We start from the raw sequence: 26,479 nt of genomic DNA on the forward strand, positions 1-26,479 counted from the left end.
TTGTGTTAAATATACATTATGTATGTGCCTTTTTAAAAATATTGGCCCTGGCAACATGGCAAAACTCCATCTCTACAAAAAATACAAAAATTAGCCAGGCATAGTGGCACATGCCTGTAGTCCCAGCTACTTGTCGGGGGGCTGAGGTAGGAGGATAACTGGAGCCCAAGAGATTGAGGCTACAGTGAGCCATGTTTTGCCACTGCACTCCAGCCTGGGCAACAAAGTGAGACCCTGTCAAAAAAATAAAGAAAGGAAAGAAAAGAAGGAAGGAAGGGAGGGAGAGAAGGAGGGAGGGAGGGAGGCAGGCAGCCAGCCACACTGGCTGGCTGGAAGAAAATATACCAATATGTCAAAAGTGGTTTTTATTTCCTTATTTTGTTTTTCTGGGTAATGGATACGGGTTGATTTAAAATCTACCTTATATGTTTTTCTGTATTTTCTGAACATAATAAAAAATATAGCAAAAGGAAGAACATAATTTATTACATGTTAAAAAATGTGTAATAGGCCAGGTGCAGTGGCTCACACCTGTAATCCCAGCACTTTGGGAGGCTGAGGTGGGCGGATCACAAGGTCAAGAGATCGAGACCATCCTGGCCAACATGGTGAAACCCCCGCCTCTACTAAAAATACAAAAATTAGCTGGGTATGGTGGCGCATGCCTGTAGTCCCAGCTACTGGGGAGGCTGAGGCAGGAGAATCGCTTGAACCCAGGTGGCAGAGGTTGCGGTGAGCCAAGATCGCACCATTGCACTCCAGCCTGGCAACAGAGCAAGACTCCATCTCAAAAACAAAACAAAACAACAACAACAATAACAAAATGGTAATGGGTAATAAATATCACAAAAATATGGACCCCTCCCCGCTTTTTGGTGCCAGGCAAAATACTACCAGACCCAAAGATAGAGCTATCTTGGAGACTGTAAACTCCCTGCAGGGGTCGTGGCTGAATGTGAGGGCTTAGAGCTTTTTTGCTTTTTTCTTGTTCCTGCAATGGTTCCATGCCTATAGTAACATCTTAACTCAGGCTTGTTCCTTGGATTCATTGTACACTCACTGAAACCAGGTGATTCAATGTATTCTCTAAGCATATTATTTGGTGGTTTTATGTATGGCTTTTTGTCATTGTTGCCTAAAAATATTTTAAGGTTTCTGCCCTCAAGCTAGAAAAACAGTCTGATATTAGATATTTAGATTTGAAAAGAAAATGTGAATGCTTCTATTATGACCTTGTTCAGAAATTCTTGCTAAAGACAGTATCATGATATAGAGCTAATTATAAATATTGGTAATAACCATGGAACTCCACAATGAATTATGCGTGGCCTAAGAATTAGCTGCAAAGCGAGAACTATTTTCTCTCTTTTTTACTGACCAGATATTGAGGACTAAGGGAGATTAAGTAACGAGCCTAGGGTCATGCAGCTATTAGTGTGGCAGATTCTAGACTTTAACTCAGATTTTCTGACTTTCACGTGGGCTCCTACCACAGTGGAAAATTTCCCAGAATGATTGTTCTAAAGGTAATAAATAGCACGGGACAGTAATTCTCAAAGCATGGTTCCTAAATCATTAAGATCAAAACCATCTGGGAACTTGTTACAAAATACAAATTCCTGGCCAGGAGCGGTGGCTCACACCTGTAATCCCAGCACTTTGGGAGGCCAAGGCGGGTGGATCACCTGAGGTCAGGAGTTTGAGACCAGCCTGGCCAACATGGTGAAACCTCATCTCTACTAAAAATACAAAACTTAGCCAGGCGTGGTGGCACGTCCCTGTAATCCCAGCTTCTCGGGAGGCTGAGGCAGGAGAATCGCTTGAACCCGGGAGGTAGAGGTTGCAGTGAGCCGAGATCGCGCCATTGCACTGCAGCCTGGGTGACAAGAGCAAAACTCCATCTCAAAAACAGAACAAAACAAAACAAAAAAACAAATGCCTGGGCTTCACCCTTGGAAATTCTAGGAGTGGGGCCAGGAATCTGCATTTGAACAAGCCCTCCAGGTAATGCTTCTGCTTGCAGTTGGATAGCTGAACTGCTGACTCGGGGCCCAGAAAGCATAGGGAGATCATGTTTTCAAAGATTCTTTTCACAAGAGAATAAGTAGGCAGAACCCAAAGATATTGTTCAGGAAGCCACCTTGGAGAATGTCAGTTAATGTGGAGGGTAGTGTAGATGAAAGCCGAGATTTCAGCAGAATGAGAAAAGCAGGTATTCAGAGGCTGGCTTCATTTGGAACGTGGTTTTATTCTTTCTCTCTTGGACTGAGATGTCCCTTCTGACTCAACTTTGCCCATGTTTTGTGCTTGAAATATTGATAGAAAATTAGTGAGTTATGTATGTGAAACGGAAGATATGATTAGAATTGGAAGTTTCTCAGGTTGAGAATGTGTTCAGGCGTGGATGTGGCTTCTGACTCAGCTGAATCTTATCAAGACAGTGTCTTTATTCAGTCGCTTTAGGGCCCAGGTTGAATGAAAGGAAAATTACAATACGATTTGCATATGCAGAGTTGTTATTGGCAAAGACCCCACTTGAGTTATTAATACTTTAAGGAGCAACCTGATGAAAATTTAAGAGCTTGATGAGGATGGAATTAGGTATTGAGGTACTGATCTTTTTGCCATAGTGAAGATTTGTGCTCGTTTCTGAATGAATCCAGACTGATGTCACAAAGATGGCATATGGTACTCATGATTGACTGCAGCAGAAAACAATTACATCCTGTCGTGCTGTTCAATTTTGCAAAACACAATGCTCTACCATAAAAACAGTTGGATTCCAGAGAAGGACAATATGGTGCAGTATTGAGGCTAAGACCTGCCACTGTTCTGCACTCCTGGTCTGAGACTCATGAAAGAAGTGCATTAGCAACAAGTCAGTGTCAGCGAAACCAAATGAGGAACCGGGAAACCAGAAATGCATTTGGCAGGTATGGGAGACAGTTGTTTCTCTTTACTCAGTGACAAGCTATGCACAGTGGTCCAGTCATTAGAATCTTTTTCTCGCCCAAGAGGGCTGATAGAATTTTCTCACCATTATGAGGAAAGGGCCTTGGCAATCAGCCCTTTACTCACTGTGAGTACTAGGAAGTTTTTACAAGGCTTTTACTGTGCCGTTAACAACAATAATGATGGCGGGGAGGGGGCGGGGGGACCATGATTCAGCCAGTTGTCAGTCAGGTCCTCTTTCAAGGTTACTTTTTCTGGCGCTGCTTGACCAGAAGTAGCCACTCACTAATTCATCATATCATGCTTTTTTTTTTTTTTTTTTTTTTGAGACGGAGTCTCTCTCTGTCACCCAGGCTGGAGTGCAGTGGTGCGATCTCGGCTCACTGCAAGCTCTGCCTCCCGAGTTCACGCCGTTCTCTTGCCTCAGCCTCCTGAGTAGCTGGGACTACAGGCACCCGCCACCATGCCTGGCTAATTTTTTGTATTTTTAGTAGAGATGAGGTTTCACCGTTTTAGCCAGGATGGTCTTGATCTCCTGACCTCGTGATCCACCTGCCTCGGCCTCCCAAAGTGCTGGGATTAATATCATGCTTTTAAAATAATCTTCAGGGCATATACTATTATCTGCTTTTATTTTTTTGGTAACAGGTTTATTGAGATATGAACATACCACACGTACCATACCATACACATGTACCCTTTCAAACTGTACAATTTAATGGTTTTAATGTAGTCAGGCTTGTGAAACTATCACAATTGATTCCAAAACATTTTCATCACCGTAAGAAGAAACCCCACCTCCTTTAGCTATCACCCCTGGATACCAAAAAATAAAATTCTGAGCTCCTCAGCCAACTGGAAGGACTCCTGTTCTCTGCTAAGGACATTCAAAAGTTAACCTGAAAAACCAGTTCAGCCCATGATGGGAAGTGGGGGTCAGACATGCCTCATGATACCCTCCTCCCTTTGGAGTTCAGGCAAAACTGACCAGCATTAACATTAAAACAGAGACCTCAAGACTGACAAAACAGACTCTTTGTAGGAGTAAGATACTAACATGAGAGATAGCAGGCCCTGAAAGAAATTGAAGTATTTTACCCCAAAATATATTATTTGACATATTTTGAAATGACCCTGCAAAGCTGTCTCTTGTGGGGAAAATCTACATTCTGTAGAGAATCTTCTTCCCTTTTCAGGTTTTTTCTCTGATCCAGGAGAGAATTAACTAAGAATCTGGTGCCCTTTTAATTCTGATGTGATATATTTACCATCTATTCTCTCTGAAGCATGGCACCTGAAGGCTTCATCTGCATCATAAAAACCTTGGTCACCACAACCCCCTACCTTAACTCAGATACTCCTTTCTGTCAATTCCAGGCCTTTCGATAAATTCGTTCAACCAATTGCCAATCAGAAAATTTTTGAATCTACCTATGACCTGGAAGCCCCCATTTGGAGTTGTCTCACCTATCTGGATCAAAACAATGTTCATCTTATATGTATTGATTGATGTCTTATGTCTCCCTAAAACATACAAAACCAAGCTGTAGCCCAACCATCTCGGGCAGATGTTCTCAGGATCTTGTGGGGCTTTGTCAATGGGCCATGGTCACTCATATTTAGCTCAGAATAAATCTTCTCAAATATTTTTGACAGTACCTTCTAGGCCTCAGCAACCACTGATCTGTGTTCTCTCTAGGGATTTGTTTATTTGGGACATTTTATGTAAATGGAATATCTTAGTTTATTTTTACTGCTATAACAGAATACCAAAGACTGGGTAATTTATAATGAACAGATATTTACTTCTTACAGTTCTAGAGGCTGGGAAATCCAAGATCAAGGTGCTGGCATCTTGGAAAAGGCCTTCCTGTTGTGTCGTCACATGGTGGAAAGTATCACGTGGTGAAAGAGCAGAGAGGGCTGGAAGAGACACCAAGAGGGGATAAACCTACTCCTGCAATAATAAACCTGAAACCGCCTTTGAAAAATTATGACAGTAAAAGAAATCTGACATGGTTGACTCCATCTTGATTCTAGCCTCACAAGCTGGCTGCCTTCATTTATTCCTGGGCATGGGCCAAGCTAACTTTAAGAGAAATTTAGTTTATAGTTTAAATGATAATAGCCCTTCCCTGAAACTAAACTGCGCTTGTAAAATTAACAAAAGTCCAAGTTAGGAGGATGAGAGGGGTCTAAATTCTTCTAAGATGTAGATGTAGTTTAAAAATGACCAGACATTATACTGGAGGCCACAAGATTTGCAACTTCCCCAATTATTCCTGCAAATAATATCACTATTGCAGAACCTGAGATTGGCCTTTTGAGATGGCTTTTCAGATTTTTGCATTTCTGACAACCAGATGGCCCCACTAGACCTGTAACTCAACTAGACCTGTGGTCCCACCCAGAAATGGGCTCAGCACATGAGGACCATTTTCCACACCCTTATGATTGCATCTCCAACCAGTCAGCAGCCCCCATCCCCTAACCCCCTGCCTGCCAAACTGTCTTTAAAAAACTCCTGACCTCTGAGCCTTCGGTGAGACTGATTTGACTAATAACTCCATTTCCCACGTGGTGTGTCTGACCTCACATCAATTAAGCTCTTTCTTTACTGCAATGCCATGATCTCCATGAATTGATTTTATTTGTGCAATGGGCAGGAAGAACTCATTAGATGGTTACAAATGAACTCCCAAGATAATGGCAGCCCCTTTGAAAGGTTCCGCCTCCCAAAACAGTCACAAGACAATTAAATTTCAACAGGACTTTTGGAGGGGACAAGCATTCAAACCATAGCATGGAATAATATAATCCCTGGACTTTCGTGACTAGCACAGTGTTTTCAGAATCATTCATGTTGTAGCACGTATCAGAACTTCATTCTTCTTTTTATAGCAATCTGAATATTTTTGTTAATTTGTATACAGTTTCATCGTGGGTCTCTTAGTTCCATGAGAAAAGAGACCTGTAAGCCCAAACAACTCCCATGAAACAAAGAATATTCTGCTTCTACATTATAACATGGGTCTCTTACTCCATGGTTAGCTTCTCTCCCCGGCAGCCTGATGCTTTTTGTGCTTTCAGAACCCAGTTGATTACATAAGTTGATTGATTGCTTTAAGTATTTTATGCCACCAGGCAGAATGTTGACTCACTTAGGCAAGGTTAGGAAGAGACCTGCATGCATTCCTTCTGTTTAGAGGGAAAGTTCAAGTGTTGAAGTACAAGAAGGTATTTGCTTGACTTTCACAAAGGCTTGTCTTTCTACTCTTGTGGGATCTTGAGCTAACACTGCTAATAGAATTAATAAATGTTCAGTGCTAAACTCCCCTGCTGTTGGATAGTCCTAAATGATTGTGCATATACACATAAGAAAGATCTTTCCCCAAGGTCCTGCTTCTGCTCATCACTTGAATGGCAAAGTTGAGTGAAGTAGTCTTACTGTACGTCCCCCACAGTCAGTCACAGCCATGCTAATTTAACCGGGACCTAAACCCACAGTCAGTCACAGCCGTGTTAATTTAACCTGGACCTAAAGTTTCAGCGTGAATTCAGCCTTGGGCTAACAGTGCTTCTAATTTGATAGCTTGGTTAGGATTTATTTTTGAAGACTATTTTCTGCTACTTATCAAAGCCTGGATTCATTCATTTATTCATTCATTCATCACACATTTGTTAAGCCTCTGAAGGCTCTAGCTAGGTGCTGGGGATAGGATACAGAGATAAAAGATAATCCCTACTTTGGCCGGGCGTGGTGGCTGACGCCTGTAATCCCAGCACTTTGGGAGGTCAAGGCGGGCGGATCACGAGGTCAGGAGATCAAGACCATCCTGGCTAACATGGTGAAACCCCATCTCTACTAAAAATACAAATAATTAGCCAGGCGTGGTGGTGGGCGCCTGTAGTCCCAGTGACTTGGGAGGCTGAGGCAGGAGAATGGCGTGAACTCGGGAGGCGGAGCTTGCAGTGAGCCAAGATTGTGCCACTTCATTCCAGCCTGGGCGATAGAGCGAGACTCCATCTCGGAAAAAAGAAAAAAAAGATAATCCCTACTTTTCAGCAATTCATGGTCTAGAGCAGAAGGCAGGCTAGGTTAGTGACTATCACAAAACAGTGAAATGATGAGATATCTGGTAGAAGCACCTGATCCTATTAAGGGAGGAGAAGAGACATCAGGAGAGTATCTAAAGGAGGTGATTCCTGAGCTGACTCCTGAAGGGAAGGTAGAAGTTAACCACATAAGTAATGGGGAGAACCTTTGGGCTTAGGAGCAGATGTACAATAGATTTCCAGGCGGTTGGAACTGGCTGGGCTGAGTGTTATGGTTTAGGCTGTGCTGAGGCCTGAAACGGGAAGGGTATCAAGATCAGGGCTCCCCAATCTAAGAAGTTTGGCCATTAGTGTGAGGATATATAGTTATTTGACCAGTTAACTCAGGAGACTGGGCTGGATGTCCCCCATGGTTCTTCCAACTCTAATGTTCCATGATTCTTTTAAATTTTTCTGACATAGGAAACAAAATGGATTATTTATAATTTTTGTGGTTGTTTTAATAGAGTCCAGGGACACGATTTTAGTAGGTTATATGGGGTCAGGAGTGTGGGTCACGTATGGTATACAGTTTGTTCCACCATAACACCATTTCTTTTTTCTTTTTTTTTGAGACTGAGTCTCGCTCTTTCACCCAGGCTGGAGTGCAGTGGCATGATCTCAGCTCACTGCCACCATTCCTGGCTAACTTTTGTATTTTTAATAGAGACAGGGTTTCAACCATGTTGGCCAGGCTGGTTTTGAACTCCTGACCTCATGATCCACCCACCTCAGCCTCCCAAAGTGCTAGGATTACAGGCGTGAGCCACCACGCCCGGCCACACAATTTCTGTATTGCCACTGAGCTCAGATGTATTTGAAAAATTGGAAATTCATTACAATATTAAGGTTGTGTTGGTTCCTAAGCAATTTTTCCTAAGAAAGGGAAGCCCAGATTAGCAGGAGTGAAATTGTAACCTTAATTAAGCTGGATAGGAAAAGGTACTCACAAGACTAGTGCATAGGCAGGGCCTCTTCCAGAAGATGAGCCATGAGCACAGGTCCCTGGACTCCCTCCCTATAAAGGGGTGTGCCCAGCCTTTGCAGTCTTGCTCAGCTCCTGTTCATGTGGCTGCACAGCCACCATTGCCAGTTTTCTGCAATAGCCCCTTCTCCACCTCTATCACCTGGACTTCCTCAAGCCCGCACTTCCAATCAAGTGTTTTCTACATTTTTTATAACCCCAAATCAACCTCCAGTCTAGCTGGGCTGTGCAAGCTATCCCCCAAAGTAACAATGACTCTGGTTGTAAATAGGCACACATTTGAATGGTCAACCCACCCTCTGAATTTTCCCACAATTTTGTGAATGGGAGGTTTTTCGAGAACTTCTGTGTCACCTTACAGGGGAAATCCCCATACTTTACAATTCTATGGCTCAGGGTAATTTTTATTTTTACTTGTTAATGTGAAGATATTATATCTATTGTAAAAAAAAACTATATAAAGATATGTTTTTTAAGTAGGAAGATTGTAATCCTTCTTTCCAAATACAGTAAATCCTCATTTAACGTTGTTGATAGATTCGTGACTTTAGCGGAAGGACATACAACACAACCAATTTTCCCGTAGGCTGATTGATATAAAGAAGAGTTAAATTCCTATGGCATATTTCTGGTTACAAAAACATTACCAAACGTCCAGATAAAGACGAAAACACTTCTAATATTACACATTGAAATAAATGTGAGCTATACGTACATTTGAGAAAGATTAATAAAAACAAGATGATTATTTACCCAGTGATTCCAGTTCAGGGTCACGGGTGGCCACAGCCCACCATCTCTGCAGCTCTGGGTGCCAAATGGGACCCAGCCGGGACAGGATGCCCTCCCGTTTCAGGACACACTCACCCATACCACACCCACTGAGACAGGGACCATTTAGACACACCGGTGAAGCCAACAGGCAGTTTTGGGATATGAAAGGAAAGCGGAGGACCCAGAGAAAACACAAGCAGGCATGGGGAGAACGTGCCAAATCGACACAGACAGTGACCCTGCCAGGAACAGATTTTTATGTTCACATCAAAGTTGTAATGAAACAAAGCTGAATGCATTGACGTTATTTGAGGACCTGCGGCACTCCAGGTAACCCAATTTTAACTCTTCCAAAAATGAGTGCTAACTGCTATTTCCACCAGGGCGGTACATCAGTGCCACTTGTGGCCCTACACTGATGGTTAATATCAAAGATAGAGGGACTCGGAGCGTCACAGAAGAGGGAGTGGAAACCTGCCTGCTGGATTCTCACCAAACGACTTCCTCCGTCTTTTCTCCCTTACACAATTATGTAGACATTTCTGCATTGTTAGAAGGCTTTTCTTTTTGTCCAAAGACAATTAAAATGCTCCTTTCATAAAATTAGATATTTTTCCAAAGGGTTGAGAAAGAACTAGAGAGCCAGGCTTTGTACTATTCTCCTCTTCAAAACGCGGCATTGCTGTCATTTCACTCTTGATCCCAAATCAGCTTTCTAAAAATACAGCAGTGAAGTAGTGAATAATTTGAAGTGACTAGTATTCCACAAATGTTTTCTTTATATGAAGTTTTCTGTTAAATTAAATAGAATCTCTTTATATTAAGAAAATCAAATAACCAGTACCTCTAAATTGAGTTATTTTCCTTCTTTTATTTTTTGAATTCCATGCAAATGAAATAGAATTTACCAAAAGTCACTGGTAAATCGTTTTGGATTTTTTTAGATTTTCATGTGTACAGAAATAACCACTATGAGAAGTTGATGAGGTGAGGGATATGTTAATTAGCTCAAATGAATTTTTTATAGTACATACATAGATCAAAACATCACATTGTACTCTATAAATATGCATACTTATTATTTGTCCATTAAAAATAGATTTTAAAAATTAAAAACAAGAAACAGCAGCAGAACTTTTCTACTAGCTTAGTACTTAGCTTTTGGACCTTTTCATCTAAGTTTATTTTTAGGAAAAGTTGTCTTTATGGAATCTAATCCTATATGATTCCACTTGGGGGCATGTTTTGGTAATTGTGGAATTATGATAGGGACAGGGAATTCGATTCAGCAAATGTAAATTCAATGCATATAAATTAAATTATCTTTTGAGTGAATATTATAATCTGTTTTTCAAGTTGAATCTCATGAACTACAATGAGTTTTGGTCTTCAACATATGAAGCCTCCTATTATTTTGGCTTTACTGAGTGAATTATGCCTGAAACTACCATGCTGATGAGATGTGTATAGTGGAGACTTCTTTTTTCTTTAAGAGATTGGAAATTTTTTTAAAAAAAATCCTAAAATGGGCATTGTAATTTCTAATTATCATCATCATCGTCATCATCATCATCATCATCATCATCATCATCTCCATTTTTCCCCTTTACCTATGTGTTGCTAGGTAAGGCTAAGTAGGTATCATCTCATCAAACTCTCATACTTCCCAAATGGATAGGTGTGTAATGCCAACAATTTTCATATGAGCAACTATAATGACATTGCACTAGGTCTGTAACCCCCTGTGTTTCCTTCATGGTACGACATATAACTGTTTCATTTCTGATTCATGTAAATCTTCCATCTTTGCCAAATATTACATTGTGCCTATCTGTAGATAACTGGGCCTTGAATGGGAGGACACTTAAATAGCCGTCAGCTTTTAAGCCAATGTGAAATTACCTCCCAATGAACATCTTGCATAAATCTTTGTGGGTGAATTTTTTTAAAGATGGGAATGGATTATTTGATATTCAAGTATCCAGGAAATCCAACTTTGCAAATAGTCACTTCTTACACAATGGCATAATCAACTTGCGTCATGATTGTGTCTGAGACCAGGGCTCAGATACGGGGGTGCCTGGAGAGCTGCTTCCATTTGCACCCCCATTCTTCTTGCATGCATTGACGCCGTTCACCTTTCCTTTTATTCTACCCATCCTACAGGCTCTTTTCTCTCTGAAACTTTCCTTCTTTTGTATAATTATTTCCCCGATGTGGTTGCTCAGGCCATTGACTGCTCTCTGATAATCTGGGGGACTAGAACTGTGTCTTTAGAGTTGCCTGCTGCCAAAAGCCATTTCATCTTTTTTCCTCCCTCAATGTCTGGAACAATGATTTGTCGACAAAAGTTACTTGTTTAAACAGACTTTTTTTTTTCTTTCTGATGCCAGAATACCCAACACAAGCCAGTTTAAACTGACAAGAATTAGGCTGGGTGCGGTGGCTGACACCTGTAATCCTAACATTCTGGGAGGCTGAGGCAGGTGGATCACCTGAGGTCAGGAGTTCGAAACCAGCCTGGCCAACATGGAGAAACCCCATCTCTACTAAAAATAGAAAAAAAAAAAAAAATTAGCCGGGTGTGGTGGCATGTACCTGTACTTCCAGCTACTCAGGAGGCTGAGGCAGGAGAATTGCTTGAGCCCAGAGGTGGAGGTTGCAGTGAGCTGTGATCGTGCTACCACACTCCAGCCTTGCTGACAGAGCAAGACTCCATCTGAAAAACAAAAAAACAAAAAACAAAAAAAACACCCAAACTGAAAAGAATGAAATGGCTAATACAATTGAAAAGTCTGGGGCCAGCCTCTGGATTCAGTGGGATCCAAGGTCTCCGTGGAGTGTGTGAAGATCTCCTGCTTTTCTTGGCTGTCTTCTTCTGAATGGTGTCTACTCACTGTCACCTGGTCCCTTTGTAGTTCCAAGATAGGCTCCAGTCCCATCTCCAGCCTCTTAACAACTCCACAAGAAATCATTCAACACATGTTACTTGTACATCTATTACATGCAAGGCAATATTCTGCACTCTGGGGATAGAGCAATGAACAAAACAGTCACAAGTCTTTAGCTTACTTCTGCTGATTCTCTCTTCCGCAAAAATTCTAATAATGTCTCAGTGAATTATTTCGGGCTGGTCTGGCATGGGTCACCAGCCCAACCCTAAAGCGAATGGGGGAATCAGCCCCACCAGGACTGGAGGGACTTGGCTGGGTTGGAGGGAAGTTCCCCAAAGGAACGTCATCAAGGCACTGTTGCCAGCAGGGTAAAGAATGGATGGTGCTAAGTAAGCAAGAACAGTAGCTGGCCACCATGTCCACCACCATCAATCGATGTTCATTGATTTGCAGCCTGGCCAGCTCTGTGGTTCTTGTACTCCATGCTCTCCTGTTTCCTCAGTCAGGCCACTTTCAGCCCCAGTGTTCCTGATGCACAACTTTCTTCCCTTTGGCTGCAGCTCCAGATGAAGATGAGTGAGCGGGCCGCCTCACTGAGCACCATGGTACCCCTGCCTCGCAGCGCCTACTGGCAGCACATCACACGTCAGCACAGCACGGGGCAGCTCTACCGCCTGCAAGGTAAGCGTGGGACTGCCTGTGTCTAGGGTGTGGGCCAGGCCTGGGAGTACTGGGGAGGGGGCTCAGCTCAACTCGCAACTGCTGCATGCCAGCTGGTTAGTGCCCTTCCTCCAAAGGTAGGACCCCCATCAGGGCCTCACACGTGAGGCACTTAATCTTTGTAGAGCCAAATATCTGTATGGCTCTACAGATATTTGTATCTATCACAGTGTCCTGGGGGAAGTCACTTAAAATGCAGATTCTTGGGTTTCATCCCCAGAGACTCTAGATCTTAAGGCATAGGATGTGGCTGAGCAATCTGCACTTTTAACAGACTGTACACAGGGTCTGGGTGAGGGGCCAGGGACCAGGCTACAAGAAATGATGTAGTGGACTGATGAATCACAGTATCAGCATTACTTGAAGTCTTGCTAGAAACGCAAATTTCCATGCCCTTCCCCAGACCTACTGAATCAGGAGCTCTGAAGGTGGGGCCAGGCCATCTGTATTTGAATAAGCCCTCCAGGTGATTCTCCCCAGAGCTCAGGTCTAGAAGCCAATGTTTGGGTGGATGGGGCCCTGGACTGAGGCCAGAAGCCATGGCTTCAGGTTTGCTGAAAGACTTTAGGCAAATCCTAGTAAGCTCTTCTTCCAGAGAAGTGGTCTCTGAAGCATGATGCAGAACAGCCTGCAGTGTGGACAACATGAACAATTAAAAAATCTACTTAAAATGGCCGGGCGCGGTGGCTCACACCTGTAATCCCAGCACTTTGGGAGGCCAAGGCGGTCAGATCACCTGAAGTCAGGAGTTGAAAGCCAGCCTGGCCAACATGGTGAAACCCTGTCTCTACTAAAAAAAATACAAAATTTAGCTGGGTGTGGTGGCATGTGCCTGTCATCCCAGCTGAGTCAGGGGAATCACCTGAACCTGGGAGGCGGTGGTTGCAGTGAGCCAGAATCGCACCATCGCACTCCAGCCTGGGCAACAAGAGCAAAACTCCATCTCAAAAAAAAAAAAAAAAAAAAAAAAAAATTCTATTTAAACCTATCCTTTCAAATATATTTGTTTTGTTTTGTTTTTCATTTCATAGTACATAAGAATAGCTTATTATGTTATGCACCTATGTGGGAGATACTTGTAAAAATTCTTTTTTTTTTTTTTTTTTTTTTTTTTTTTTTTTTTTGAGACGGAGGCTCACTCTGTCGCCCAGGCTGGAGTGCAGTGGCGCCATCTCGGCTCCCTGCAAGTTCCGTGCAAAAAAACTCTTTAATGATGAGGTACAAGACCACCAAACTGGAAATAGCGTGCACTAGACTACACGTAGTTTACGTGCAGAAATTTGCTGAATAATTGAATGCAAGAATGAATGAATGACCATGGAAGACTATGGCCTCAGTCCTCCATGCCCGCTCTGAACCCTGGTCGCAACAGCCTTTTTTTCTCAGTCTTTGCTGTTGGTCCTTTCTCCCCCAGGCAGCTTTTCCTGTATGCTGTGCCCGTCCCTCATCCTAGTTAACTCTTGCTCACCTCCAGGTCTCACCTCCAGGTCTCACCTCCAGCGCCCCTGAGGCTCCAAGAAAGCCCTCAGGACTTTCTTGTAACTTGAGTGGACATCTCTGATTATGTGCACTCATAAGCTGCAGATGATGGCCAGTTTTCATGTCATATTTATGTGGCCACTTGACTCATGGTCAGCTCTCCCAGGAAGCAATAATGTACAGGAGGGCAGGAGAGCTGTGCCTCCTTCTGTCTTTATCATTTTATCCCCCGGTGCCTTGTATGCCTTCCATCAGGATTTGTTGAAAGAATGCATAATGTTAAGAAGGCACTGTGGGTATTTACATTTTAGTTTTCATGACTCTGTGCTCTGTTCACTAGCAGAGAGCATGGCACATAGCAGATGCTGAGATGCTGCAAAAAAAAAAAAAGATCCTGAGTGCCTCTGTGAGCAGCTGAGCAAACGACTGAATTAATAATTGACAAATAAGCTTACCTTCCAAGATACCTCTGCAGCGAGAGTGAGTTAGATCGGGTTGTCACAATGCCATTGATTCTCATTTAAACTTCAAAAATGTTTGCAATATTTGAGTTATATCATCACAATTTTTGTCATATACATACCAGAATGTTACTCAATTTTACTCTCCTCTATTTTAATATACCTTTTTTTAAAAAAGCATATTTTACTACCTTAATACTATTATATCCACTGGTTATACTTTTTTTTTTTTTTTTTGATACAGGGTCTTGCTCTTCACCTAGGCTGGAGTGCAGTGGCGCGATCATGGCTCACTGCAGTCTCAACCTCCTGGGCACCAGTGATCCTCCTGCCTCAGCCTACCGAACAGCTGGGACTACAGGTGTGTGCCACCAAGCCCAGCTAATTTATTATTTTTAGTAGAGAGGGTGTCTTACTATGTTGCCCAGACTGGTCTCAAAGTTCTGAGCTCAAGCAGTCCTCCTTCCTTGGCCTCCCAAAGTGCTGGAATTATAGTTATCAGCCACTGCACCCAGCTAGTTATGCTTTTTAATAGACAATAAAATAAATAATAAGTATTGAAGATTTAAAAAATGTTAACAGAGTACCTAAAATTATCTTGCTTATTAAAAGTGGCTATTTAAACAGCAACTAATTTTAAAAAAAAAGCTTTATTCTTCTACCTATACTACCTACCTTCCCTCTCCCGTCCTTTTCATCCCCCTTAGAAAAAGGAAATAGGTTTGGGAAAAGTTCATGACTTGGTGGCCTGGGCTGTGCCATATGATGAAGTTACAGAGCCTTTAATTTCTTCTTGTTTTGCTGGTGATTATGGGTTGTAATTCCTCTGGCCAATTCACCTACATTGATGAATTTCAGGCTTTTTTTTTTCTAGCACATGTGGAGGTTAAGGTTGGAAATCATACACACCCTTATGGAGGAATTTACCAGATTGGTTTGAGAATAATGGTCATTTTCTTCAAATGTAGTCTTCGAGAGCCACCTGCTGGTTGATTTGGGAATTATCATTTGATTACAGTTTTTGTCGGGGAAAGGGAGGTGCTGGTTTTGACACGTGCCACCCAAGACGTATATAATCTACCTTCACTGCTTCTCCCACTTCATTTTAAAATTTTCATAGAAATTCCCTTCTATGATTATGCAGATACAAAATCAACGTTGGAAGTAGGTTTATAATGAAAACTGTCTGGGTGTGGTGGCTCACGCCTGTAATCACAGCACTTTGGGAGGCTGAGGTGGGTGGATCTCCTGAGATCAGGGATTCAAGACCAGCCTGGCCAACATGGTGAAACCCCACCTCTACTAAAAATAGAAAAATTAGCTGGGCATGGTGGCAGGTGCCTGTAATTCCAGCTACTCGGAAGGCTGAGGTGGGAGAATTGCTTGAACCCAGGAGGCAGAGGTTGCAGTGAGCCAAGATCATGCCACTGCACTCCTGCCTGGGCAACAAGAGTGAAACTCTGTCTCAGTAAAAAAAAAAAAAAAGAAAAGAAAACTGTGGAAGAAACTTACAGAAGCAATCAACAAGTTTATGTTGAACACTATTCACTGGATTCTTTTAGGAATGCATTGGATAAAATAACAGCAGTTACATCAGTAGCATTTCCCAAATTATGTTCCTTGGAAAGCTAACTCTGGTAGACAGCATCTTTCCCCTAAGAAAAGTACTGTGGTCAAACGCGTTTGGAGGAGATGCTACATGTTAAGTTCTCATGGAGAGTCAGAAAACAAATCAATAATTTCAGGGCTCTGAGATGTCCTGCAATAAAAAACCTGATTAAACTTGTTTAAACCAAAGCTCTGCACATCTATTTGGACATGAAACCTCTTTTCCTTCTTGTTATATGAATAAACATTCACGTGCCACCAGTGCAGTGCTGAAATCTCAGATTTCATCATTACAAGGGAGACAAGCCATATTCAATGGGGTCTTTCTAAAAGCTACTCTTTCTGAGGACCTACTGTGTACCGGCTTTCCACTGGGACCTAACATACATGATCTCATTTGGATCCCAAAACAGCTGCCCTCACAGGGTATTTTATTCTCATTTGCTGTTAGGAAACTGAGAATTTGAAGGGTTATTGATGGGTCTATCTAGTAAGTAGCAAGATTTTAAGGTTTTTATCTCTCATTCTTCCATCCATCCATTCTTTGTTTATTCAGTAAACATTTATTGAGCATCTAGTTTAGGCCAAGCGCTGTGCTAGATGACAGACATACCTGGGGCTCCTAGGCAGGGATATTCCTTTCCTCTCAGAGCTTATAATCTAATGGAGAGTCACAATCCATAATCAAGCAAACATAGTTAATTTCAGATTTGGTATATGGAACAGTGGAAAAGAACGTTTTTATGATAAAGAAAGTGAGGCAGAGCTGTTGGTTTTGAGAAGATGCTGACAAAGGGACTTCTTGAGTTGGGGTAGTCAGTGGAAGCCCCTGCAACACCCCAAGACCTTAAGTCTAAAAAAGGCAGCCATACCGAGAGCCAGGGGAAGGCATTCTCCATAGAGAGGTCGGCAAATGCAAAGGCTCTGAGTCAGAAATGAGCTGCTGGCGTTCAAAGATCAGGAAGGAGCCAGTGTGGCTGGTGCCTAAGGGACATAGAGAGACAGCCGGGGTGGTGATTACAGGTGATCAAGACTTGCTTATTCTAAGTGTGAGGGGAAGCATTAGAGGGTCCTCAGCATGGCAGTGTCAGATTTAATTGATATTTTCATTCAAGGGATTGCAAGAGAACAGAAGAGGAAGTGGGAGACTAGCCCCAAGGCCATTGCACATGAGCACTGGAGTGTCTGGCTTCAGTACAATGTTCCTCTAACTCTCTCACCTCTTTCTCAAAGTTATCATCTCAGCAATCTTCACCCTTAGGCCAAGGTGCTTCATTGCTCCAGTATTTTCAGAACTCTTCTGTGGGAATTGCCTTGGAAGATAGCATCACTTGTTTCAAAACAAAAACAAGAAAAACTAGGCACCTATATCATAGATCAGACTTAAGATAATTTGAGGAAATCAAAGAGTGACACTGAACAGTTGTGTCACTGAACCAGGCATCTTCCATGTAGCCTTATGGGGTTCTCCTGACAACCACTGGAGTTGGTGAGAGTGGGACTATCCTCTCCATTTCAATGACTGAAGAAACAGAGACCTTTGGAGGTTAAGGTCTTACTCCAGGCCACATGGCTGGTGGATGTAGGCAGAGGCATTAGCACTCCGGGGCTCTGACTTCTAATCCAGGCCTATTGCCTTCCTCATATGGTCTTACCTGTAGGAGGAAATCATGCCTCCATGGGTGATTTCAAATGCAGATTCCCTGAGCCTGAAATGCCTCCAGAGGATTCATTCCAACCCATGCAATTTACATGTTTATTTTAAAGATGATAGATTCTTGGAGCAAGGGGCTACTTTGGAGAAGTTAACATTGTTTTTTTCAATATTAATCCTAACACAGTCACAAACCTCACATGGGCAGAAGTTAAGAGGGAAGCAATAGATTCAGATCCAAGCAAATGTGAAAGGTCTCAAATCTGCATGTCTACAGGGTCCAGGCAGGCTATGCAGATGAGTAAACAGGACAGGTATAGGAGTGGCAGGGTCCCTGGCGGATGTCAGGGAGAGCAGGCAGTCTGCTGTCTGCAGTTGGTCATTCTTAGCAGAATGTGGGGCTAGTTTTGCCTTCCAGTTTTCCAGGAGTACAGGGAAATTGGCATCTTTATGGGCAGTCAGCAGCTATTTAAATATTAATAAGCAATTCCAAATGTTTTAAAGCCTGTGGAGGCCAGAGAACAGGTCTGGGCCCAGATGTAGTCTACAGGTCATTACCAGCTTGTGACTTTTGTGTGAACTGCAGCAATGTGGGGAGGGTTGGGAAGCCTTTCATTCCATTTGCTGGCCTTACACTAAACAAGCATTCAAACTATGCAGGAAAGACTCAGCTCTCAGGATAGAAACTGTAAGCGTTTTCATTTTGACTTGACCTCAAGTGAATGCTGTCAGTCATTTTTCTGTGTAGTTGACTAAAAATTTGGATTCTGCACTAACAAGATTTGTCTGGTCTCTGCTCCCTGAAGGAGATTTTGATACACTGTAATAAAGATATTCCTGAATTTTTACTTATAGTACTCAAACTCATTAATACAATTTTTCTGCGTTATAGTGTGTGCGTGTGTCTGTATGTTGGAAGGAGAATAGAATATGTGTTCAAACTGGCTGGGAGTTTGGAAGAAATGATTTCTAATTATTTGGGATATTTTGATATTCAGGACTTAGCTAATAATAATCACTGCTGTTGTGTACTAGCAACAATATGACTGGATATATCATTTTCCTTTGGTTCAGATTTGAGTCTTCAAATATCTGAATCCAAGATGTTCTTTTTTGCTTGTTTCTGTTTTGGTATTGAGACCATAGTAATCTATTTAAGACTGTGCAGCTCATGAAGCCATTTCTACTTCCTTTATTCTTCAACAGTACTGTGAGGAGGGGGAACAAGCGCTTTCTCCCCATTCCACAGGAGTGGAAAATGAGTCAAAGTGATGTTGTTCCTTGTCTAAGTTCATGCTTCTGAGAGGAAGATCAAATGGGACTTGAACTGAGGTCAGGGCTGCTTATGATAAAATGATAGAGCATAAACTCAAGGCTTAAGGGCCACACGCCACCATTAACATTTTTGCATGGTTCAGTGTTTAAAAACAACATGGCCAGGTGCGGTGGCTCACGCTTGTAATCTCAGCACTTTGGGAGGCCGAGGCAGATCACTTGAGCCCAGGAGTTTGAGACCAGCCTAGGCAACGTGGGGAGACCCCATCCCTACAAAAAATACAAAATTTAGTCGCGTGTGGTGGCACACACCTGTGGTCCCAGTTACTTGGGGGGCTGAAGTGGGAGGATCACCTGAGCTCAAGAGGTTGAGGCTGCAGTGAGCTGAGATCACGCCACTGCCCTCCAGACCGGGCGAAAAAAAATACATAAAAATAAAATAAAATAAAAACAACATTGTTTTGAATGTGTATGGGTGGGACGGACATGCTCCACTGGCTGCAGTCCTGTTTCTTGTGCCTGCTTGATCCACGCATTTACTCACCAAGGCTGCGGAAGTTTGTTCCGAAGGCTTTGCGATGAGTCCTGAGATCTTCACCTAGCAGTGTACATTTCTTTGCTTGTGGTAACCCTTGGCCAGCAGGTGGCAGTAGAACCTCTAGTTTTTGTTAAATCAGGGACGTATTATCTACAGGGATTGGCAAACAATGGCTTGTGAGGCAAATCCAGCCTGCTATTTTCATTAATAAAGCATTATTAGGACGACATTCATTACATATTAACTATGGCTGCTTTTGTGCTACAGGCAGCAGGGCTGAGTAGCCGCAATGAGACCATATGGTCTGCAAAACCTAAAATATTTAGTGTCTGGCTCTTTCTAGAAAATGCTTGACAACCCTTATATTATTAATATGTCACAAAGGGGGCTAATAGGGATCTTGTGTGTTGCCTTCTTGACTTTTTAAAGTCTGTTTGGTCTGAAATCTAAATTTGAAATAATAAAGGCTAAATGAATTTTAGGAAGTTCTCCTTAACATTTACAAGATTACCAAAGTATAAGCATAAGACTGCCTTATTGCTGTTCAGGTTTCCAGAATATTCTAGCTAAAAGTTTCCATAGTTCTGTTTCTATCTCATTTCTCCTAAATACCCTGGATATGGGGATTGATGCAGATGAAAAATTAAGGAAGAAAATAATTGCTAATGGACTGACCATGGCTCGGCCCAAAGGCCACATGCAAATGATATGTAAATCATGCAATCTCTGTGACTCATTTACATATCATCGTGAGTGGCCTTTGGAAAAAATTCTGCCTTAAGTACATTTACTTATTTCTGTTATAGAGAAAGTTGTTGCCACCTAATTTGATTGTGGGCTTTCTTGAAATGTAACTGTTGATTTTAAATTCTTTTTGGAAAAGATGTTGCCAGCCCTCTGAAGCTTCATCGAACAGAGACTTTTCCAGCCTACAGATCTGATCACTGACAGTAACTGCCAAGAATTGTTAACACACTTGCGATGTGTCAGCCACATTCATCCAGGAGGTCACAGAATGACAGCAAGGGAAGTGACGACCAAGAGAAGAAGCTTAAAGTCCTGGCTAATTGTGTGGTCATTGGAAAACTCTGCAATACAATAATTTTCTTTCTTTTCTTTTTCTTTTTTAAATTCTTAGCGTAATTGAAACGTGCTCTATAGATATTGACTCTGTGTTCCCTCTTTTACAGCTGGACAGAAAGAAGTCAATGTCACGAAATGATTTTCTATTGTAGATACCTTGTCCCTTGCACTTCTCTGAATCTGTCCTTTTGTGGATTCTTGTGATTTTCCTTCCAAGTGTTTCAGTTGTATGACAGTCAGTATTGACAATAAAATGGCTTTTAATTATTTGTTATTTGTTTACACCCTATTCCTCAGTTATTATTACTGTGGTGCTGATTAACTACTGGAAATTCTATTTGATTATATCACCAATTAGTTAAATCAGTGCTTTGACTCACTCTTATCTGCTCTGTTCAAAACTATTCGTTCAAAGAACCCGTTAGTATTGTTTACAGGGTTACAGTTTCTCTCATATGCTTTCCTCACCCCCTTACTCCCTTTTTTAAAAGCCTTTATTTTGTTCGGAGTATCTTCATAAAACATTTGAAAATAAAAGATCATTCTTCACCCATATGTTCTTTGGATTCTGGCAACATGTTTTTCTCTATCCTAGGTATTTCTGAAGGGTGTGTGGACATTTTGCATGTGAGCTGTGAGTGTATTGTGTATTGTGTCTAACATGAATTCAACCATTCACGCATTTGCTCACTCATTCATTAATGTGGTCTGTATTGAGCATCTATGAGTTTCCGGCACTGTACTGGAGTTCAGGGATGTAGAAATCAAAAGACACAGTCTTTGTTGCCAAAGACCTGAATTCCAGAAGAGTACCACAAGAAAATCAAGTTGGAAATATCATACAGTGACACCTGTTAAATGGGCCCCCAGTGGTCATGAACTTCTAAAGAGAAGGTCAGTGCTGGATGTGAATTGAATTTTGTGAGCACCTAAAGTTAGAGTTCCTCTAAAGCTGCAGAGCGAGCAGGGATAGTGCCTGCCTGGTTCACTACTTTTTGCCAGATAAAATACAAGATACCCAATTAAATTTGAATTTCAGATAAGCAATGCATAGTTTTATAGATCTGAGTTAGCTGGGATTTCCTAGGACACTGCTGGTCAGGATGTGTTTTTTAAGGGGTTGAGAAATATTGGGGAAAGGATCGAATTCAACTAACAATTAAGTAGTAGATTAGGGATATATAAATTGTTTAGTGCTAATGGCTTCCCCGAAATGCATTTATGTTCTCTCTGGGTTCTCTGTAGCTAATTTTCACACAATTTTAGCTGATCCTACTTCTCTCAGGGGTCTTCATTTTTGTCTTTAAAAAATTTGGTTGGCAGGCACATTTAATAATTACCTCACTGTTCATTTCACTGACTTTATCTGGTTCTTATTTATTTTCTTTCTCATCTAAGACTGTCTCATAAGAGATTCTCCATGATTCCCAGGGCCTTGGCAGCCAATGGGAGAACTACGTTGAAGAAGTAGATAAAGGAAATGGAATTAAAGAAATAATTATAATTTTAATGAAGTTAAAATTACTGATGCAAGCCTCAAGCTAATGAGTGTGAGAAGAAATGTTGCTCAATGTAGGTAACTATAAGTGAGAACCTCTTTTAGGATTTTTAAGAAAAGAAATGTATTGACAGAAAAGAGCATTCGATTCGGTTATGCTATCAGCTTTTATTTATGGCCGGGCACAACTCTAAGTGCTTTTGTGGTATTGTCTCAATCGCCACAATAGCTCCGTGAGGTAAGTATAATTATCTTCATTTTACAGATGGGGAAACTGAGCTTCAAGGAATCTAAATTATGCAATTAATATGCCCAAGATCTTTTACCTATTAAATGATAGATTCATGTTTGAACCCAGGTAATCTGATTCCTGAATCTGCTTTGTAAATCCCTAAGGCTGGCTTCCTTAGGGGAAAGCAAACTTATTCTGTAAAGAGTTGAGATGCAAATATTTTAGGCTTTCTGGGTCATATGGTCTCTGTTGCCTTCTAGTGCAAAAGCCACCATAGACTGTTTTGTGTTTTGTTTTGCTTTGTTTTGTTTTTTGAGATGGGTCTCGTTCTGTTACCCAGGCTGGAGTGCAGTGGCACTATCTCGGCTCACTGAAGCCTCCGCCTCCCAGGTTCAAGCAATTCTCCTGCCTCAGCCTCCTGAGTAGCTGGGATTACGGGCACGTGCCACCATGCCCAGCTAATTTTTTTGTGTGTATTTTTAGTACAGATGGGGTTTCACCATGTTGGCCAAGCCGGTCTTGAACTCCTGACCTCAAGTGATCCGCCTGTCTCGGCCTCCCAAAGTGCTGGGATTACAGGTGTGAGCCACCATGCCCAGCCTGCTTTTAACATACATAAACAGATAGGCATGGCTATTTCAATTAAACTTTATTCACAAATACAAGTGGCAGACTTGACTCTTATTTCTGGATCCCCTGCTCTAAAATAAAAACCTCAAATACTGTCTTATATTAATTTCACAGTTTCAGGTAGAAAACATAAGAAATTTAAATACTTTACTATCTGGCCTTAAATAAGGGGAATGATAATTTGAAGTGATTTTGATTTTTTTCTAAATCCCTACCTCAAGTAGTGAACACAGTGTGAGAAAATTTTTCAAAGCTGTGGTGGATTTTTACCTAACACAAACTAAAGCCTAAAGCATTTGTGGCAACTTGCAAATAAACTGGGATCTGGAGGCTAAACTATGATGTTTCTGTTTTAATTACATATTAGAAAAAGCAACTTTTTTCTTTTGGTGGGAGGTGAGGATGGGGGAGCACGGAAGTAAATCTCATATTCCTCTTTGCATCCTCAACTCTGTTAAAAATATCTTTTTTTACCCAGTTTAAGGCAGGATATTGCAGTAGTGATTAAAATGCTCTCAAGGAAGACTGCTTGAGTTTCTGAAATTTATTCATTCATTTTCCAAGTACTTATTTAACAGAATATATGGGTATGCCAGGATGTATACAGGAGAAGTGTGTTTGCCTTCACCATGCCTGATCCACAGACTCAATTTGTAAGCCAATTGCTCAGGAAACAGAAAAACTAACAAGAACATACATTTGCATGAGAAGACATTTTACTATTTCTTCTTTGGACAATCTTGACTTTTGAGAAAGAGAATACTTTATGAGCTAGAAATACTGTATAAACTATATTAAAGAAAATCTTTCCTTTGGTCCTGGAAAAAAACACATTGATGTTCAGATTTCCATTAAGACAGCAAACTGGAAATTTCCCTTTCATATACAGGTTTTAAATTCTGTAGATTAAATACTGCACAAAGGTAAGGCTGCCCATCTTCTCATGAAAATCAACAGTTGGCTGATTTCATTGCAAACTCATTGGATCAATCTGTTGTGATTTTATTCAGCCAAGGCAGGACCAAGTGATAATCTTTTGCCTGGATCTGCATTAACTAAAGTACCATCACCCACACTCCCCTCTCTAAGCTAGCAGTTCTTAAGTGTTGGCAAAGATACTTATTCACTAGATCTAGGGTGGGGTCCATAAATTTACATTTTCAATCAGTGTCTCTAGGTAACTCCAGTGCAGGTTTTGGTAAATGGCATAAAATCTCATTTTAAGAAAGCTCAAGGAGACAGAAATGCAGGGAGTACTCATCAGGTAAGACTTGAGGCACCTGGAGGCAATTGGCAATGCACTTTTATCCAAGACACCTGTGAAAAGTCAGGTGGAAGAGGCAAGCCAGTGCCTCCACTCGAGTGGGCTGCCCAAGACGCTTCCCTTGTCAGGAGATGCAAAATTCTGGCACACAGGTACAGACGCGATTCCGTACCCGGGTTAACACACGGGAAGGGGAGATGTGCTGTAATTGCAGCTCCAGAAGTGGGATTCCAGGAGGCATTTTCAGCGTCGCTGCAATAGTTTCTTTGTTGCTATAACAACTAATAAGGAGACTTGGTTTGACCTTCTTTGTTTCTCTGAGATGCCTGAAGTTTGAGGCCTTCCCACACTGCCTTTTTTTAATAGGAAAGAGCCAGCCAGGGGCTGCTTGTGAAAGCAAAACAGACTGCAAAAAAGGCAGGCAGGGTGAGGAAGGGAAGGAAGCGAGAATCCAGCTGTTCTAGCTCAGGCGTCGGCACTGAGCCACCAGCCAACCTGTCTTACTTCCTTTCTCCAAGTTCGTTCATTTTTATTATAATAACAAATTTATTATCTTTGGCCTTTGGTGAGGCTGCTTTCTGTCCTCTACAGAAAAGCAGGAGTTGCTTAGGGGGATTTACAGATGTTGCAGACGGGTAATGCTATAACTTGGCTCTGTGTCCCCACCCAAATCTCTTGTCGAATTGTAATTCCCAGTGTTGAGGGAGAGGCCTCGTGGGAGGTGATTGAATCATGGAGGTGGACTTCTTGCTTGCTGTTTTCGTGATGGAATTCTCACAAGTGCTGGTTGTTTGAAAGTGTCTAGGGCTTCCCCCTTCACTCTCTCACTCTCTCTTCTGCTGCCATGTGAAGAAGGTGCTTGTTTCCTCTTCGCTTTCTGCCATGTCTGTCAGTTTCCTGGGGCCTTCTAGTCATGCTTCCTGTTAAGCCTGTGGAACTGTGAATCAATTAAACCTCTTTTCTTCATAAATTACCCAGCCTCAGGTAGTTCTTTGTAGAAGTGTGAGAACAGACTAATACAGATAAGGCTTAGTATTTTTTGTTTGAAAAGCCAAAGTTTACATATATAAAGGTTATATGTAAAACAAAAATGAGTGGTGATTGAGTTTTATGCCTCTACAAAATAGGTTGTGAATTAACTTCAACATCTGTTGAAATGCATCAACTGGGAAATGTCCACCTCCTTAATACAGGGCTCAAATAAGAATAATACCTTGGGATACCACTGCATTTACATTTGATACCCCCTATGATCTTAGAGGGAGCTACTATACATAAAACAATTATGCCTTCCTTTAGCCATGAAAATAGTATCATTTTTGCCTGCGTTCTCTATAAATGTGGTACCCACTGTGCAAAAATATCCCACAGTGGGGATCGATTCCTTGACCTAATGAGTCATATATTAAAATTAAATATTTTCCATTTTCAAATGTTCTTGACAAATCGGGAACCCCTAGACCCACTAGTTTAAATAAGTTAATATGGCTAAACATAATGTTCTGGAATATGTAAATGTTTTGAAGATTGTTTCATCCTTTTGCGAGTTTTAGTAGATTGGGTCTTTCAAGGAATTAATTGGTCCAGCTGATCTAGGTTGTCAAAGTTATGGATATGGAGTTTATAATCTTCTAATTTCCTTTCAGTGTCCATGGGATCAGATATGGATGGCCTGGCTTTTATTTCTGATATTAGTAACTTGTATCTTTTCTCTTTTATCTTGGTTAGTATGGCTTATTTATCAATTTTATTGTTCTCTTCAAAGTAACAGCATTTTGAAATTATGTATTTATTTTAGATTTAAGGAGTACAAATGCAGTTTTGTTGCCTCACTATTGCGTAGTGCTGATATCTGGGCTTCTAGTGAACCCATCATTTGAATAGTGAACACCATACCCATAAGTAATTTTTCAAACCTCACCCACTTCCCAACCTCCCACTTTTGAAGTCTCCAATGTCTGTTATTCCACCCTGTATGGTCTTGTGTACTCATTTTTAGCTCCCACTTATAAGTGAGAACTTGAGGTATTTCACTTTCCATTTCTGAGTATTTCACTTGGAATAATGACATCCAGCTTCATCCATGTTATTGTAAAAGACATAATTTCATTCTTTTTTATGGCTGCATAGTATTCCATGGTATGCATTTATATAATTTATTTTTATTTTGTATCTATGTGATATATATGAATATATATGTATATCACATTTTCTTTAATCATCTGTTGGTAGACACTTAGGCTGATTCCATGACATTGTTATAATGAGAAGTGCTACAGTAAATACATAAGTGCAATTATCTTTTTAATGTAGTGATTTCTTTTCCTCGGGTAAGAA

General features: G+C 41.4%; 1 protein-coding gene across 2 annotated transcripts in view; it reads left to right on the forward strand.

Annotated features, from left to right (window-relative positions):
- Positions 1 to 21,073, forward strand: part of DOK5 (docking protein 5) — a 177,822-nt gene extending 156,749 nt beyond the window's left edge. For both annotated transcript variants that reach the window (XM_024239137.3, XM_054541883.1), the window contains exons 7-8: positions 12,261 to 12,381; positions 20,319 to 21,073. In XM_024239137.3, coding sequence (XP_024094905.1) covers positions 12,261 to 12,381; positions 20,319 to 20,383 — 186 coding nt within the window. In that variant the 3' untranslated portion in view covers positions 20,384 to 21,073. The remainder of the gene's footprint in view (positions 1 to 12,260; positions 12,382 to 20,318) is intronic.
- The last annotated feature ends 5,406 nt before the right edge of the window (positions 21,074 to 26,479 follow it).

The sequence above is a fragment of the Pongo abelii genome, chromosome 21, assembly GCF_028885655.2.
Source record: "Pongo abelii isolate AG06213 chromosome 21, NHGRI_mPonAbe1-v2.0_pri, whole genome shotgun sequence".
Taxonomy (NCBI): Eukaryota; Metazoa; Chordata; class Mammalia; order Primates; family Hominidae; genus Pongo; species Pongo abelii.